Source organism: Coregonus lavaretus (genome assembly GCF_964263955.1).
Source record: "Coregonus lavaretus genome assembly, chromosome: 1".
In the NCBI taxonomy this organism is placed as follows: domain Eukaryota; kingdom Metazoa; phylum Chordata; class Actinopteri; order Salmoniformes; family Salmonidae; genus Coregonus; species Coregonus lavaretus.
This window is the reverse complement of record NC_139988.1, coordinates 80,761,416-80,778,918: the sequence shown is the minus strand read 5'-3', so window position 1 is coordinate 80,778,918 and position 17,503 is coordinate 80,761,416. Positions and strand designations below refer to the sequence as shown.

Sequence of the window (17,503 nt, the reverse complement as noted above, 5' to 3'; positions counted from 1 at the left end):
CACAGCCCTTAAATTGTAACTGTTTTAATGTCACCATTGGCCTCATGGTGAAATCCCTGAGCTGTTTCCTTCCTCTCCGGCAATTGAGTTAGGAAGTGTATTGATACACCATCCAAAGTGTAATTAATAACTTCACCATGCTCAAAAGGGATATTTGATTTATTTTTGTTGTTTTTCTTTTTTTCTTAATCTACCAATAGGTGCCCTTCTTTGCCAGGCATTGGAAAACCTCCCTGGTCTTTGTAGTTGAATCTGTGTTGGAAATTCACTCGACTGAGGGACCTTACAGATAATTGTATGTGTGGGGTAGGGAGATGAGGTAGTCATTCAAAAATCATGGTAAACAGTATTATTGCACACAGAGTGAGTCCATGCAACTTAATATGTGACTTGTTAAGCACATTTTTACTCCTGAGCTTATTTAGGCTCGCCATAACAAAGGGGTACTTATTGAATACTTATTGACTCAAGACATTTCAGCTTTTCGTTTTTAATTAATTGTGTGTAGGCCAGTGACATTTAAATGTTAAATTCAGGCTGTAACATAACAAAATGTGGAAAAAGTCAAGGGGTGTGAATACTTTCTGAAGGCACTGTAAATGCACTCAACATCCATTTTGGCTGTGCTCAGACTGCATGGGCTGTTGGTGACAATTTTAGAAACCTTTGTGTAGATATTTGAGTGTTTTCCCTTGAGAAGTTGCAATGATCTAAAAGTATTAAAGAAGTAGCCTGTAAGCAGACTAAAAGCTTGACAACGCTTGACTGCCACATCTACAAGACTTTAGGTTTGAGAATTTAAATTGAGAATATAGCTTTTCTACCTTTTGGGATTTTAGTGGGCCAAGGTGTCCATCATGAATTTACTAGAGAAGCTGTCTTCCCTCTTAGCTGACACCAGATGGCGATATTGCTCAAGGAATTCAGGCCAAGTTTAGTTATCTGGTAGAGGTGATATTGATAAGTACACATGCCGATCAGAAGAGTTTCTCCTGGATATATGGAGACCTGCTAAAATAGCTGCTTCTTATCACTGTGGTTGCCTCTGACCTTGTCTCCTCTGTGAAACTTGGAGATAGAGGTAGCGAATAGTTTGTTGATGTGCAGGTCAAAACTGTGTGTTTGTCTGATGTGTGCCGGTGTATATTTTCACCCCTAAGGAAATTGTTTCCAAACGTTGAAAAATGTTATTTGCTAACCTTGGTAGCTATTAGTTTTATCTACATTTTCCTCACGTTGACTGTTATTCTTAGAATGTTAGTTCTTTCTATTACGCTTTTTAACCGTAAAAAAGTTTGTTCGGTATATTATTTACATTTACATTTTAGTCATTTAGCAGACGCTCTTATCCAGAGCGACTTACAGAAGCAATTAGGGTTAAGTGCTTTGCTCAAGAGCACATCGACAGATTTTTCACCTAGTCGGCTCGGGGATTAGAACCAGCGACTTTTCGGTTACTGGCACAACGCTCTTACCCACTAAGCTACCTGCCGCACCATTTATGTTTCAGTAGTGAAATTGAAGGACGATTCTGGTTCAAATGGTAGGTGTAGTGAAATTAATAAAAGCTCTTTGGTTTTCAAAATATCCTTTTGATAAAGTTAATCTTGGTTGAACAACAGCCGTTAACAATTGTCAATTATAGAATGATTCACACATTTTTCTACCTCCAATGTCAATTTCTGCAGGGTGCACATTCAAGACAATATCAACGGTATGAATACTGCTGCAAATTATATTTTGTCGGAATTATTGAAAAGCATAATATTTTACATGTTTTGTGAGGACATGAATAGATTTTATATAAAAAAAGACTTGCCACAGATAAATTAAAGTTCTTAATGAATGACTATTTCAGAAGTGTCATTATGTCCTTGTATGAACAATAAAGTTAGCGTATCAATGCCTGAATAATAAATGTTTGGCTGTTCCTAGCCAATGAATGGATGAAATACATCCTTAACAAACACAGGTGAAATAGAGCTTATGCTCTTGGTGCATTCATAAGGCACAGAATGATCTGAAAAGATTGTGTGAAAGCTGTAATTCTATTCACTACGATAATAATGAAGATATTGAACATATATATTTTTTATGATGGCCATCAAAATAATTCACTCTATTACAGTTGTATTGGAAAGCCTACAGTTCCTTCGCGGTGGATTTTAAAGTGAGGAGGCAAGAGAATAAAATTAGTTTTTCTTGCCCAGATTATGAAACAGGTCGATCGTGACAAACACCTTTAGACTGAATGGCTTCCAGTTTCTATCCAGGGAGGTAATTAATGCATTTCCAAAGCGTTTATCGAGTCAACCAGCCTTGAAATATTGAACAGTTTATTCACCTGATACAGTCGGATGAATAGATTAAAAAAAGCTGTATTCTGCACCAATCCCATATGTGCAACAGCTTTTTCATATTTCATAGTCTCTTAAGTGATTATTAATGACCTTTAAGTGGAAAAAGAATTAATTCAATGAAAATGCTTTCTCTGTCAGGGCAAATATTGAATGATGTAGCTATGCAATGAGCACATTGGGCCCTTTAGTATAGCCTATTCTGTAAAGGGGGAAAATGCCTCAGATAAAATGCCAGACAAACTATGGCAACTTGGAAATGATTTGGCCTTGATCTAAACATGGATAAAAAATTGGCAAATTCCTCTCTGTACTGTCCATTGTGTATCAATGAGCATAGTTCAAGACGCCTCGATTGGTCTGTCGACAGAATCGGAACTGCCTAAAGTTGCATATTAGCAATAAGTAACTTTATTTTAGTTCCAAACCCAGCAGCACTGAGCTGTTTCTCGAAGGTCATTCGTGATTGTATTTTCTTTTTAAATCAATACACTTCTTTGTGAATTTTGTCTATGTATAAAAAATAAAAAAAATAAAGGTATGCACTCACTAACTAAGTCTGCTAAATGACTTAAATGTAAAATGTGTTATGTTTGTTACATATATAATAATATAATTTTTTCAATATGGAGGATATCTTTTTTTTTTTTTTTTTTTACATGTAAACTTCTACTTGTCCATGGTTCTTTCCATAGTGTATGATTGAGATATTTGTTCATGGTCAAGTCACGGTCATGGAGACTAGAACTTTGATACTTGTCCTGAAGTTCTTGATGGGCTCAGTTGTGAATCTAAGGGAGAAAAAACTGTCACCAAAGGTTTGTAAAGCCACTTTATTGGAATGTCCTGCTGTCCCTTTTCAAGATATGTAGTTTAAGCGTCATCCAGAATTCTTCACTTTGAATGGAAGATGCTTCATAATTAGAGTATTTCATATAGGTTTGATGGGCTATTCTACGAGCACTGTACTTAGCGCTGGTTATGGCACAGCGTCATTGTAATCCAGTTTGGAGGTTCTGTGTCATTTGCCCCCTATCCTCCATTACAGTGACTTCTACAAACAAAACATGACAGACCAACATTAGTTGGATGTTAGACACTATAAATCCCCTTAAATTGGCTCGTCTGTGCTTGTCCTCATAAAACATTTTAGTCTTCGTTGTGTACCACTAAGGAGTTAATGCAGATTATGGTTTATATGTACGGTAGTTTAACAAGTCATCAATAGCACCAAAGTCCAGTCACACATCCAGATTAAAAAGATCAGATTTCTTATGGAAATCGCCTGGATTGAGGGGATTCTTTTTCCTCTTTCCTTGGAGCCCAGCGCAGATTTAAGATGTAAACAAATCTATATTTTTCTCCGCTTATGAATTCCGCCTTTTATTTTGAAGCTGTTCTACACAACAGCTCTTCCCCGAGCTTCTTGTGGATTGGCTGAGTTAAAATACTTGTTGGGTTATTTTAGACACAAAGATGGGGCTTGCAGCCTCTAATGGATCAGCATCTACAGTCTCCCTGTTGGAAGAGTGTGTTTATGGTTTAGATATAATATAATGTAATGTAATGGTGGTGGTGGAATGGGTGAAGGACTGAGTCACCAGAAGGAGAGAAGGGAGTTCTGGTTACTCCAACAGTGTTGTGATGGTTATCCTACCAGGAGACACAGGAACTGAAGCATTGAGGAATGGCAGTACAGTGTTCTCTGCTAGTGTGATAATCAACCAATCACTGTGGTTAAAAACTATATAAGTGATAGAAACATTTGTAATGAATCTGTTTTAATTTGATGAGTGGGATTCTTCTAAGAGTAATCCACTGTTCTGAGATAATGGGTGGTATTTAACAGGTACATACATTCCTAAATTCCCTTACAAATGTTCGTCTTTAATGGTATATTATGTGTGTGAATAGGACTGGTTGTTTGTATAATCATTGATGCGATCATTTCCTTTCGCTTATCTTGGGATCCTCTCCAGAGCGGAGAAAGTCACCCTCCCACAGACAGTGATCAGTACCTTTTAGACATGTGTCTGCCTAAAGTAAGGGCTTCGCAGGTCCTCTCTGTCCTCAGGGCCTATGTGATTGAGTGACTTGACTGAGAGGAGACGAAAGATAGTTGTTTCAGAGCCCCAATCCTGTCCCACGCGCCAGTGTAAACCAGAAGTGATATGTGACACCCACACCCAAGTGATGCATTGACTGACAAACGAGACCAGAATAGGTGACACTGGTTTCTTTTGGATTTGTCAGACTGGCTTAATTATGTAAAAGTCATGAAGAATTTATGAAATGCGTTATGAATTCATCTAGTAGGCTTGTGTTTTTCCTCTTGTCTTTTTTTGGCTTATGCCTTTAACAAAAAATTAGTCTGGAGAGCGAGAAGTGAAGAAGAGAGGGAGAACTTTGACATCCCCAGTTTTCCCTGACACTCAGTGGGTTTTCCCCAGTTAGCTCAATGTGTTTACCCTGGGATGAAATCTGTAAATGGAAACAAAGTTTCCCGCTATCGAATTGCATTTCCCTTTCTCTTCCTTAAGTGCTTCTAAATGAGGAGCGTGCAAAAGAAGACAAACTGCTTTTGGTCTTTGTGACCGACAATTGTCTTTTCTCGTCTGGTTTTGAAGCCTGCGGAGGAATCTTGCAGTGGCCTTAATCAGAATTACACTGGAGAGAATGAATTACAGATTTATTCATTTATCCCTGAGCATCAACTCACACCCACAGTTAGACTAAACACTTCTGTTCTATTTGGCTTTTGATGCATACACATTTTTACTTTTTTATGTGTACATCTTTACACAATGTATTGACATCAGATGGTAGGTAAAATAGGAATTGGAGAAATTTGTTTTGCATTCAAAATGTGATTTAAATCAGAAATCATGCTATCACTTTATTTTACAGTCCTGTTTCAATTGGTATTTACTTGGTAGGAAGTTATTTGATCATGTATACTTGCTGGTACAAATAATTCAACACCCAGTACCAAATGGTACAAAGGGGTGTTTGTTTATTGAATTCCAAAGAAACCAAAATGTGATTATTAGGTAAGTGTAATATCTAAGTTAATACTGGGTGAATAGTGGACTGTAAAATGAAGTATAGCCTAATGGGTAAATCACTTAATGATGGCTTTAGGCTCTCAAGATAGTTTCATATGTATAATTACATTGTAATACATGTGGGGCGGCAGGTAGCTTAGTGGTTAAGAGCGTTGTGCCAGTAACCGAAAGGTCGCTGGTTCTAATCCCCGAGCTGACTAGGTGAAAAATCTGTAGACGTGCCCTTGAGCAAGGCACTTAACCCTAATTGCTCCTGTAAGTCGCTCTGGATAAGAGCGTCTGCTAAATGACAAAAAAAATAAAAATAAAAAATGGAATAGATGAAGTCATTATATCCATAGGGAATTACTGCATATGCCACCTGCTGACAACAATCTAATGTAGCAGTTACACAAAACATACATGGGACCGGTATTGATATTGCTAGCACTGTATATCTACTATGTACACTACCGTTGGAAAGAAAAGCAATTTCTTTGTCCATTAAAATAACATCAAATTGATCAGAAATACAGTGTAGACGTTGTTAATGTTGTAAATGGCTATTGTAGTTGGAAACAGCTGATTTTTAATGGAATATCTATATAGGCGGTCAGAGGCGCATTATCAGCAACCATCAGTCCTGTGTTCCAATGGCACGTTGTGTTTGCTAATCCAAGTTTATCATTTTAAAATGGCTAATTGATCATTAGAAAACCCTTTTGCAATTATGTTAGCGCAGCTGAAAACTGTTGTGCTGATTAAAGAAGCAATAATAGTGGCCTTCTTGAGACTACCTGAGTATCTGGAGCATCAGCAATTGTGGGTTCGATTACAGGCTCAAAATGGCCAGAAACAAATAACTTTCTTCTGAAACTTGTCAGTCTATTCTTGTTCTGAGAAATGAAGGCTTTTCCATGCGAGAAATTGCCAAGAAACTGAAGATCTCGTACAACGCTGTGTACTACTCCCTTCACAGAACAGTGAAGGGAGTAGTACGGGAGGCCCCGGTGCACAACTGAGCAAGAGGACAAATACATTAGTGTCTAGTTTGAGAAACAGACACCTCACAGGTCCTCAACTGGCAGCTTCATTAAATAGTACCCGCAAAACACCAGTCTCAACGTCAACAGTGAAGAGGCGACTCCGGGATGCTGACCTTCTAGGCAGAGTTGCAAAGAAAAAGCCATACCTCACTGGCCAATAAAAGATTAAGATGGGCAAAAGAACACAGACACTGGACAGAGGAATATTGGAAAAAAGTGTTATGGACAGACTAATCGAAGTTTGAGGTGTTCGGATCACATTTACAATTACGTCATTTAGCAGACGCTCTTATCCAGAGCGACTTACAAATTGACAAAGAAGAACATTTGTGAGACGCAGACCAAATGAAAAGATGCTGGAGGAGTGCTTGATGCCATCTGTCAATCATGGTGGAGGCAATTTGATGGTCTGGGGGTGCTTTGTTGGTGGTAAAGTGCGAGATTTGTACAGGGTAAAAGGGATCTTGAAGAAGGAAGGCTATCACTCCATTTTGCAACGCCATGCCATACCCTGTGGACGGCGCTTGATTGGAGCCAATTTCCTCCTACAACAGGAGAATGACCCAAAGCACAGCTCCAAACTATGCAATAACTATTTAGGGAAGAAACAGTCAGCTGGTATTCTGTCTATAATGGAGTGACCAGCACAGTCACCGGATCTCAACCCTATTGAGCTGTTGTGGGAGCAGCTTGACCGTATTTCTACATAAGAAGTGCCCATCAAGCCAATCCAACTTGTGGGAGGTGCTTCAGGAAGCATGAGGTGAAGTCTCTTCAGATTACCTCAACAAATTGACAACTAGAATGCCAAAGGTCTGCAAGGCTGTAATTGCTGCAAATGGAGGATTCTTTGACGAAAGCAAAGAGGACACAATTATTATTTCTATTAAAAATCATTATTTCTAACCTTGTCAATTACTACATTTCCTATTCATTTTGCTATATTTCATATTCAAACTCATTTCATGTATGTTTTCATGGAAAACAAGAACATTTCTAAGTGACCCCAAACTTTTGAATGGTAGTGTATGGTAATGTGCCCAAAGACTAGCCCTGGTGAACTTAACCTCACATACTCTAGGGGTGAGTATCTGACTTTGTTGTCGGTTTCCTTTCTATCGCATGTTCAAATCCATGTCAGAGAGGTGAACAAGACCCTCATCAGCCCTCAATTGGCTATTTCTCATAGTTTGGACAACTGCTCTGAATTCCAACACAAAACCTGCAGACTCCCATCGAGCCGGTAAGTGTCTAGGGAAATTCACAAGGGAACATCTTGGATTGGCTCTGCTGAAAGGGGCCTACGCACCTCCTCTGCATTAGAATGTGGTCTACATAGATATATAGCGTTAATGATGTGGCTAAGCCTCTATGCCTGATGCTCTATTCTTATGGTAATGAGGGAGGCATTCAGTTCAGACAATGGTCACGTTACTCCGAAGAAAGGCGAGGGACAGGGGACGGTAGTCTTCTGTGCATTTCCATAGACGAACACGGTTGAACGGACACACACACACACATTTTGTCTAGAACAATATATGGGCCCAAATCTCTTCCTTTGTCTAGCTTTTTACACTTTTAGATAACACTCTGAGAATAGACATCAAACAAAGATGAATCATAAATCGAGGTCAAAAGAGAACCCTCTCCAAAGCGGAGAAAGGGTTAAAAGTGAAGGTCTTCTTTTCAAAAAAAGAAAAGGAAGACATTCGTGAAAAAAAAAAAAAAAGTTATTCTCAGTGGAGGGTTCAGTGAACCATATGTAGGTAGCCACAGGCTAATGGGCCGATTGGTCCCTAGCTCACCAGGTATCCCGCACTGTACCCCCCCCCCCCCCCCCCACCACCTCCACCACCTCCCCTTACACACACTACCTCCATCAACCCCCCCACCCCCCCGCGCCAAAATCCCTCCTCCATTTCCCTCTAATCTCACCTTTTTCTCTGGCGCTGACCCGGGGAGGCCCCCTTTATTCCCCACACTGCACGTCAGAAGCCAGTGTTGTGATCCGAGCGGGCCCCGCTCTGGTTCTTCTCGCCCGGCTGCCTCCCCGACGGCTCTCCTCTATTGATTTCTGCACCGATGTCTGTGTGTTTTCACCACCGACGCCCGGGCCCCGGCTCTCCTCTCTCCTCATACAGCCCGGGATTCACTGAGAGAAGAAGGGAATGAGAGAGAGGGGGGATAAGAAACCAGGCCTTTGATTTTTCATTAGAACGGCTTCCATATTTTAATATTGGGTTTAATCGGCCCTCATGCCTTAAAGAAATAACCATTGAGACGATTCCCCCTGCCTTCAAAAAGTATATGGCGATTCTTCAATCAAAGCCCCTCGAATTTGCTCTTTTGTTTAGAGTTCAGTTGCGAGCGTTTTTTTTCTCCTGTCTCACTCACCCTCTTGCTTTGCGGGTCGTTAGGCTTATTGACTGATCTCGGCTCTACTTAACAATAGAAACGACTTTGACAGGAAAATCTAGCACACGTATTACAGTGGTGGAAGAAGGAAAGATCCCCATCATAACAATATACCGTTAAACAAAGGCTATCCCCTGAGATTGAGATCACATTTTTACAACACAATATGTAATGATATGATATGCTGTAACATAACATGTTAGGATGTAATACTATGTTGTATCAATATTGTGTAATTTTGCTGGGTTAAGTACAAATAATTTATTTAATCAATTTTAATACATTTCAATGTTAAAAGTGTGAGTTTGACCCATTTCTTTACTTGTATTAGTATTTATGGACATACACTATTTATTGCTGAAGTGACATGAAGGCCCTTTGAAATGGATTGAGAGCATGTTGTCATATGGGACAATTCCTCCACCACCAGCCCAGTTTAAATGTGTTATAGTTCCACTGTTGTCTTGTTTTCCTTGATAATATGAGTTTGTCTTTCTATCGTAGCTCATTTGAGACTCCTTTTAGTCTTTTATAGCTGTGAAACATAATGCATTGTCTGTGTTAAAGCCACAAAAGCACCAACCTGTGAGTTAATGAGAGGCCCCATGCTGGTTTCTAAGGCTTGGGTTCCCCGCTACTGTTGGAGTCATATTAAGAGGGGAACACACACACACACGCATAGACAAAGGAGATTTTTCGTACATACACACACACGTACAGACAAAGGAGATTTTTCATATATATACACACACACACGCTTGCAAGGCCCTTTATTCCACATAAACACACACAAGTACCCACAGTCTGATGATAGAAAATAGTAGTGGATATGATAACAATAAAGTCCCAAAACAAAACAAAGGCACAGAAAACCCCTCCATCACAATTGTCGGCGCTTTCCTTTATCTGATGATGTATCTAACACACAAAAAAGAAGCACTTACTTAATTGAACAACCTCTGCCAATTTGTTTGTCTTAAAAGAGAGGAGAAATGCGAAAACAACAGTTGTGTGTGTGTGTGAGAGCTGTTCTTTGTGCTAGTGTGGTGTGATAACCCCCTGCCAGGCTGAGATGCATTATTGAAGCCGCAGTTGTGATACTTCTGCCTGCTTAAAGGGCTGGGCTTCCTTTTAACACCACACCACTCTCCGTCACCTCTGCCCCGCTTCTGGGGAACTAGAAAAGAACCACTGTCACCGGTCCACAACATCACCTGGGAGCATATCATAGGGACACAGTGATAGGAACTAGGAAGTGATGTCATGTTTCAGTTTTTATGTACTTGTGTAGTGTTTGTCCATTTTGTAGCCATGATTTATTGTTTTAATAGGATAGTAATGGATATTAATGATTATAGTACAGTAATAATAATATAGTGTTATTATTATTATATATATATTTTTAAGTAAATATACTTTTAAGACTGGGTAAAATGTTTTATTCCATGCCACTTCTTCTTCAACAGTATGTGGAGCTGATTTAGTAGCAAATTCAAGGTTAAATGCCAATTTGAAGCTGAGACGTCGAGTCGTGACAAAAGTGCCATTAAGTAAAAAAATAAAATGTTTTTAAAATGGCCAGCCGCTCTCCCACTGGTGGAAAAAATATGTAATGAAGCACACTTTTGTAAATTAAATATGGTTAATTGCTCTTCACGCCATGCCACCAGCCGTGTGCTTGGGGTGAAGATAAAGAGGGGGAAAAGTAGAGGGAAAAGCATCTGCAGAGTAACGTCATTACACTCTTCCTCTGGGTAATTATATCCCATCTAATGAACTGTTTACATTTTTCTGCTTTCCAGGCACCACCATTTTTTGCACGTCCCTGTGTCGCTTGTTGCAACAGACATAGAGAGGGGAGGGCATTTGGGAGGCCCCCAAAAAACGTGTTTACAATAAAGATAGGTTTATTTGGTTTAAATTTTTCTGATCGTTTTAAAGGGAGACATTTTTTTTAAATTGACTAATGTCCATTGGGTCTATAAACCAAGGGTGTTGAAATGATTGTCTACTTTTGTCTGTTTATGTAGGTTAAGTTGTTTGTGATTTGTTTATTCAGAATGATTGTTTTACCCTTTATTTAAAAGTAATGATATATTAGTAAATATCTAGACATTCATGCATGTTCGTAAAGAGAAATGGTGTAGAAACACATTCATGTTTTTGTCATAATTGCATGAAAATCATTTCCAGCTCATATGTTGTTCTTGATTAGCATATCTTACAGTATAGAAGTTATTATGCATGTATAATTACATTTTGATGGGTTGAAGAAACTCTCTTTTCTTCTCCCGTCGACGTCAACAGAGGTAAGACACGTGTGTTTCTGACAGGACACCAGAACATCCGTCTCGCATTTGACGAGATGTGTAGAGTTTAAAGGCAGACGGACCACTTTGCATAAAGTTAAGATGGATCTTTGTACTTTTTTTTGTGCTTCCGGGAATAGAAGCAAATTCTCACCCAAGATTAGAAAAAGTGACAAAAGAAAGACCTTTCAAAAGGATTAAAAAAGATATCTCTCTCCTTTTTCTATGGCAATAAGGTATCTTATGAAAGTGCTCCTTCTTGCCTGGTTTCATGTTGTTTTAGACGTTTTGTTCTTCAACATGCATTAACTAGAATGAGAGACTTTCAATCAACGTATCAACATATTGTCTTTCTGAACGTGTTTTCTTTTTCTTATTTTCTTTTTTATTTCAATATATTATTTCATATATTTAGACCTTTTAGAGATTTTTTGGAACAACCCTAGTTATTATAGATTCTGATATACCCTGATTAAATATAAAGATCTTCTTCAATACATTTATTCTCACAAGTGGGACATAAGTCACACACACAACAAAATATTATCAAATGAAGACAATAGCCATTTGAGGTACACTTTTTTTTTGCATAACACCCCAACCGGTAATCAAAGCCTATCAATGGGTGAGGCAGTCAATATTGCACAGCTGCTCTTGTTTTACATCAAATGAAAAGGGAATAATCACTCTAAGGGTTATGGTTTGTTTTCCAGAGGGGGGAATTCAAACCACAAGTAAATGGGTAGGGAGCAGCAACAATCTTTGGTTCAGTAGAATTCGCAGTTCTTTTTATTTTCTGTTTTATTTGCGTTGCCTTCATCACGGAAGCAGTTGATGCTCTTGGTGGCAACAAACAGCTAGAAATACCCCAAAACTGTGCGGGTTTGAAGAAGACATCAGTCTCTGTGTACTAAAATCAAGCCTTCTCCCAGGCATCTAGTCTCAATTACTAGCAAGCCGTCATTCCCCTAAGTTACACTGCAGCTCTTTAAGATGAAGCTCCACTAAAATGACATATGTGGGTGTTATCCCTGCAGAACATGACTCTACGCTGTGTACTGGTGTGTGCCTACTCCAGATTGATGTTTATTGTCTTTGTACTCACACTAACAACTGGAAAACCAATGCCTTAACTTTGTCATAACCTGTAACCTGTACATTCTTAAAGGGTTAATTATACTACCAGTTAGAAGTAGATGGAATCCTGTCCAAAATCTGATTTGATCAAAAATAGATTGTTCACAACACATAAAGTATACAGTAGATACTACGAAAAGGTATTAACACTTCATGTGCAACAATGATGCAAATTATGCAAATTTTATCATTCTGATTGCGGAAGGCATTCGATTGTATTCGTGCGTATACTTTGCCAGTGCTGTGTTTTTTATTTGGTCATGGTGATATCCGCTATTCCCCGCAGTCATTCCTTTGGTGGTTAGCACAGGTCCCCGTGGCTCAGTTGATGCCTTTAGAGACTGTGTTTGTTTGGGTGCTTCTCTTTATCAAATGGTTTTCTGCTTGTCATCCTGGTCAATCAGATTCCCAGACAGTTCGGTAATTACTCCTGAGGCTGTGGCCCTCACTGTCACAATAACAACACAAATCACTGGTGGCTTTCCATTCACTGGTCAAGTTTACGAGGAAAGAAAAAAACTACAGGGGGTGTCACATATTTATATATTTTTCTCTACTTTATTTCAGTGAATGGTTAGAGATCTGATTCTTATTTGATAAAAAAATAATAATACTGTAGCACTGTTAGACACACATCAGAAACATCATTGAACCTCTAAATACAAATTCAAAAAAGGAAATTTACAAAATAAATGGGAAGGTTCTTGTACACGTGGTGAACGCAGGAAAAAGTGCCCATATCAAAGATCTTATGATATGTACCAAGATGATATTTTCAGCTCAATATTTCCTAGTGTATTTGATTTTGCTCTTCTCCCACGGCCCACATAGAACTCCTGTCAGGGCAGAATGAGAAGAAGGAGACTTAGTAAACAGTTTCTCTTTTTCCGCTGGTGTGCATTTAGTTTGGAGGGCATTTGAAGAGGGCGCTTTTTCTGTTTGTGTCTGTAAACAAGCGCTACACAGTGTCTGGTCCTTCAGCATCGGAGGTGGCACACTGAAGAGTGTGTGTGAAATGTGCGTGTCGGAATGTTTGTCTTTTTTGGACATGCCGTTCCTCCCCCACCCCTTCTGAAGGGGTGCAAGGGGAGCGGGAGAGGGAGAGAGAGCTTGAATCTGATGGAACGCCAATGGGTGATGAATTATTCCCTGTCTAACTCCCAGCATCTGCCTTATCACAGAGCCTGCCACTGCACTGTGCTGACAGCAGTGACAGCCCCCAGAAAATATTTAGCACTGACAAGTAATGCTTTCCTAATACATCTCCCTGCCCCTGTGCCGTAGTTGGTTTTATTCTTGAGATTGTGTTGATTTAAGTGGGAAAGGGGGGCATCTCTACAATTTCAGTGGTATTAGATCACCTCGCAAGTGTACACACACACACACACACACACACACACTGCAGGTACATGTGCTTTCTTGACAGTCTGGTCCATTAGGGGGCTCTCGTGTTTAAGAAATAACTGTTATGTTTTTCGAAGACAACTCCACTAAGGTTTATTTTTTAATATTTCTTTGCCCTTGTTTTCTCTTTCTCCCCTCTTTTGTTCGCCCTTCTTCTGTCTTCCTCTCCTTCTTCTTCTCCTTCCTCTTCCTCCTCCCCTTGCAGAAAAGGTCACGTATCGCCTACAGTGATGAGGTGCGGAACGAGCTCCTGGGGGAAGACGCTGGCTCTTCTGAGAGTCAGGTAAGGTGCTAATCAGGCCCCACTGGTCCCTAGTATGGGTGGCTTGCCGCCGGGTGAGGAAGGGTCAGGGCCTCACGGGGCCACCAGGGCCACCGCAGCATTGGCACCAAGTCATGTGGAAGGAACACTGTTTAATGCAAAGCTGCCCAGGGTCTGAATGGGCTCCAGGCTTGGGCCCAGAGTCTGGGCAGCGCCAGATTGGGGCACCCCCCCCCCCACACACACACAGCTGTTCTCCAGGCCGTCTGTGTACTTATCCTCTAAAAAGATCCTACACACACACACACTCACCTTTAAACACAATGTGTGGTGAAACCACACAACTCGGACACTCCGAATAAATAGGATTCCCAGATTCAGTGTTTATAAGCATTAGTGTCAAAAAGTCACTGAAATGTTTGATATTTTACTGGCTACTTGTCGCTATATGACCTTTGTTCAGTAATATTGAAAGTATAATTTGATGTTTGATGATAAATCTTACTTCTATAGTTGAAAATATAATTAAATCCATGAAAAGATGTATGGTGAATTTTGTAATGAACATTGAAATGTTATTGATGTTTTATCACAAAACTATGATCAAGTTTGGTTTATAAACAACAGATAAAAAGCAAATTAGCCGTATTTCTTCCATTGTCCCAAAATGCTAAGACAATGCAGTAAACATGGGAAATTAACGATGCCTTCAAAAACTATTGATTCATTCATATTGAATATGAGAAAGGAAAAACAAACATCTTAAATAGTGATCTTAATTGCTCAAAATATGCCACATGTTCTTTAAACTTTTGTTGTTTTGAATTATGTCTGAAGTGCTGCATCAAAAAAGCCCCACATCAACAGCTACGCAAACCGTCTTTTTAACACTTGAGACGTGCTGCCGATCTCTCACCTGCGCAGCTGCCACTCACAGACACTCACAACACTGACCAGCGTATTTGGACTAATTATATATGACCTTAAATGATCTTGTCAACTTTGCAATAGTTGCTGTCTCTCAGTCACACACACACACACACACACACACACACACACACACACACACACACACACACACACACACACACACACACACACACACACACACATAACCAGAGGGAGAAATACACATACACTCGCACATTTAGTCCCTCTGTACTTTGTAAGTACAGTAAGATGAGCAGAGCTAAATAAAGTTTTATTTATTTATTGCTTCCTTATTACCATTTCAGTGATGACCCATGCACTACACATCTTACAAACATATGCATCGCTAGCCGAGATGTGTAATTGATATGCATATTCCCTGCAAATTAGTGAGATGCATAAAGTGACTCTGACATTTTATACAGAAGTTGGAATTGGATTTGCTGCCAGAACTGTCACATTCAAGACAGTGATGGTTCCTATCAAAATATTTTCAAAGGCACATTTTAAAAAATACGACCCACATTTCAAATAATATATATTTCCTTTTCATTAAGTACAATTGATGATGAACCCCATTATTTAAATAAATATTCATAGACCTAAGAATATTTTTCATAGGAAAATAATTTGTTTAAAGAATGGAAACACAGACAGATGAGTTAATCTAGAAGTACAATTTAAGATGCTTGTCATTTTAAGATGTTTTTAGCCTTATGCTGCTCTGTTTAACAATTATATTATTATTTTAAATATGCATTTTAAGGTGATTAATTTGTCCAGCATTCAAGCACTTGCATTCAAGCACTTGAAAACTTCAGATTTTTAGTAGAGGCTGACATCTCAAAAGAACGTAAGGTCTACGGAATGTATGTTTGTAGTTTAATTTTAATACACTTGTCTTTTTCCTCATTTACCTTCCATTCTTCTTAAGTGATTCAATATCCCCAACACAAGGACGACTGGAAAGCATGGGGAGGCAAATTGTCCTTGAACCAAAGAAAAAAGTCCACATCTAGTTATACATTTAGTATACATGTATACAAGCAAATGAAAATTGAATACAAAGTACAACAGTTATTCCAAAATAAATGGCAGGTTGGCATTTTATTATCGTGAAGCTTGACCTGGAGGCAGCTCTGCGGAGTGGTCACTAGCTATCACAGCCACAAAGTCATAATATCTGATTTTAAACCTAACCCTTAACCCTAAAATTGTACCTTTTCATATTTATTTTGATCTTGACAAACTCCCCAGTCCCGGCCAATTACAAGCGTCCCCATAACATGATGCTGCCACCACACTACTTGTGTTGTATTAAATTTGACCCAAACCTGTAGTTTTTCATTTAGGCCAAAAAGTTAATTTATTTGCTCTGTTGTCTTGCTGTATTACTTAACAGCCTTGTTGCAAACATAATGGATGATTTGGAGTGGATCTTTTAACAATGGCTTCTTTCTTTTCACTTTGTCATGCAAGCCAGTAATATGGAGTGAATGCAATGTTGTTGATCCCTTTGTATTTTCAAGTATTGTGGTGGTAGCATCATGTTATGGGTATGCTTGTCACCGGCAGGAACTGGGAGGTTTGTTAGGATCAAAATAAATATGAAAGGAGCAAAGGCCAGGTAAAACGTTAGAGGAAAACCCACCTCTGTCTTCTGAAAACCCTGGGATAGGGTTTTATTTTTCTGCGGGACAATTGCACAAATGTTTATGCAAAACATACACCAGAATAGCTTTCCAAGAGGTGCTGAGTGGTCTAGTCTCAGTCCTGACTTAAATCTGCTTAAAAAATCAGAGACAAGGTGTAAAAATTGCTGTCCATCAATGATCCCCAACCAAATTTACTGAGCCTGAGCAATTTTGACAAAAACAATGGATACTGTATGTTTCCCTAAGAGTTGTGCAAATAATCTTAATGAAAAGGTTACGAAAGGATGACTGCCAAAGGTACTTCCACCAAGTATTAACTCACGGGGGTGGAGACTTATCCAATTATGATATTTCTGTTGTTGTTTTTTTATGTTTTATTCATTGGAAAAAAATTCTATAACTTTCCTTCACTTTGGAAATGTGGAGTAGGTTGTGTAGATGTAAAAAATAATTTACTCCCTTTTTAGAAAACAATTTTAAGACAGTAAAATGGGGGTGTATTTTTCTATATACATATATATATAAGCCTTCAGTAGTTGCTTCAGAACCTTAAATGCTCAAAGCATAAAATTAGTACTTATAAGTTGAGTATCAGAATTGTAATGTTTGTACATTGTAAAACATAAACAAAATTGACACACACACACACACACACACACACACACACACACACACACACACAAACAAATAGTTTTTAAAATGAAAATATTTACCTCATTTCAATTTTTTAACTTCTGGAGATAACACAAGACTTGGTCTTGCTGTGAGTGGAGTGCTCGGAACTTCAGTTTTTTTTTTATTGAACGAGACTGGAGCGATAGAGAGGATGGGAAAAGATGGGGGAGCTGGGGCAAGTCGGTCAATTTAATTCCTGACGATCTGAAAGAGGTCAGGATCATTTCATATAGCCCTGGCTGAGCAGATCATTACCAGTCGCAAATCTG

The 17,503-nt window shown here is 39.0% G+C and overlaps 1 protein-coding gene across 3 annotated transcripts in view; it reads left to right on the top strand.

The window, feature by feature from the left end:
* Positions 1–17,503, top strand: part of LOC311135246 (vesicle transport through interaction with t-SNAREs homolog 1A-like) — a 187,844-nt gene that overhangs the window by 19,975 nt on the left and 150,366 nt on the right. For 2 of the 3 annotated variants that reach the window (XM_084169185.1, XM_084169187.1), the window contains exon 4: positions 13,918–13,995. The exons of the other annotated variant lie outside the window; for it this stretch is intronic. In XM_084169185.1, coding sequence (XP_084025311.1) covers positions 13,918–13,995 — 78 coding nt within the window. The remainder of the gene's footprint in view (positions 1–13,917; positions 13,996–17,503) is intronic. 3 annotated transcript variants of the gene reach the window in all.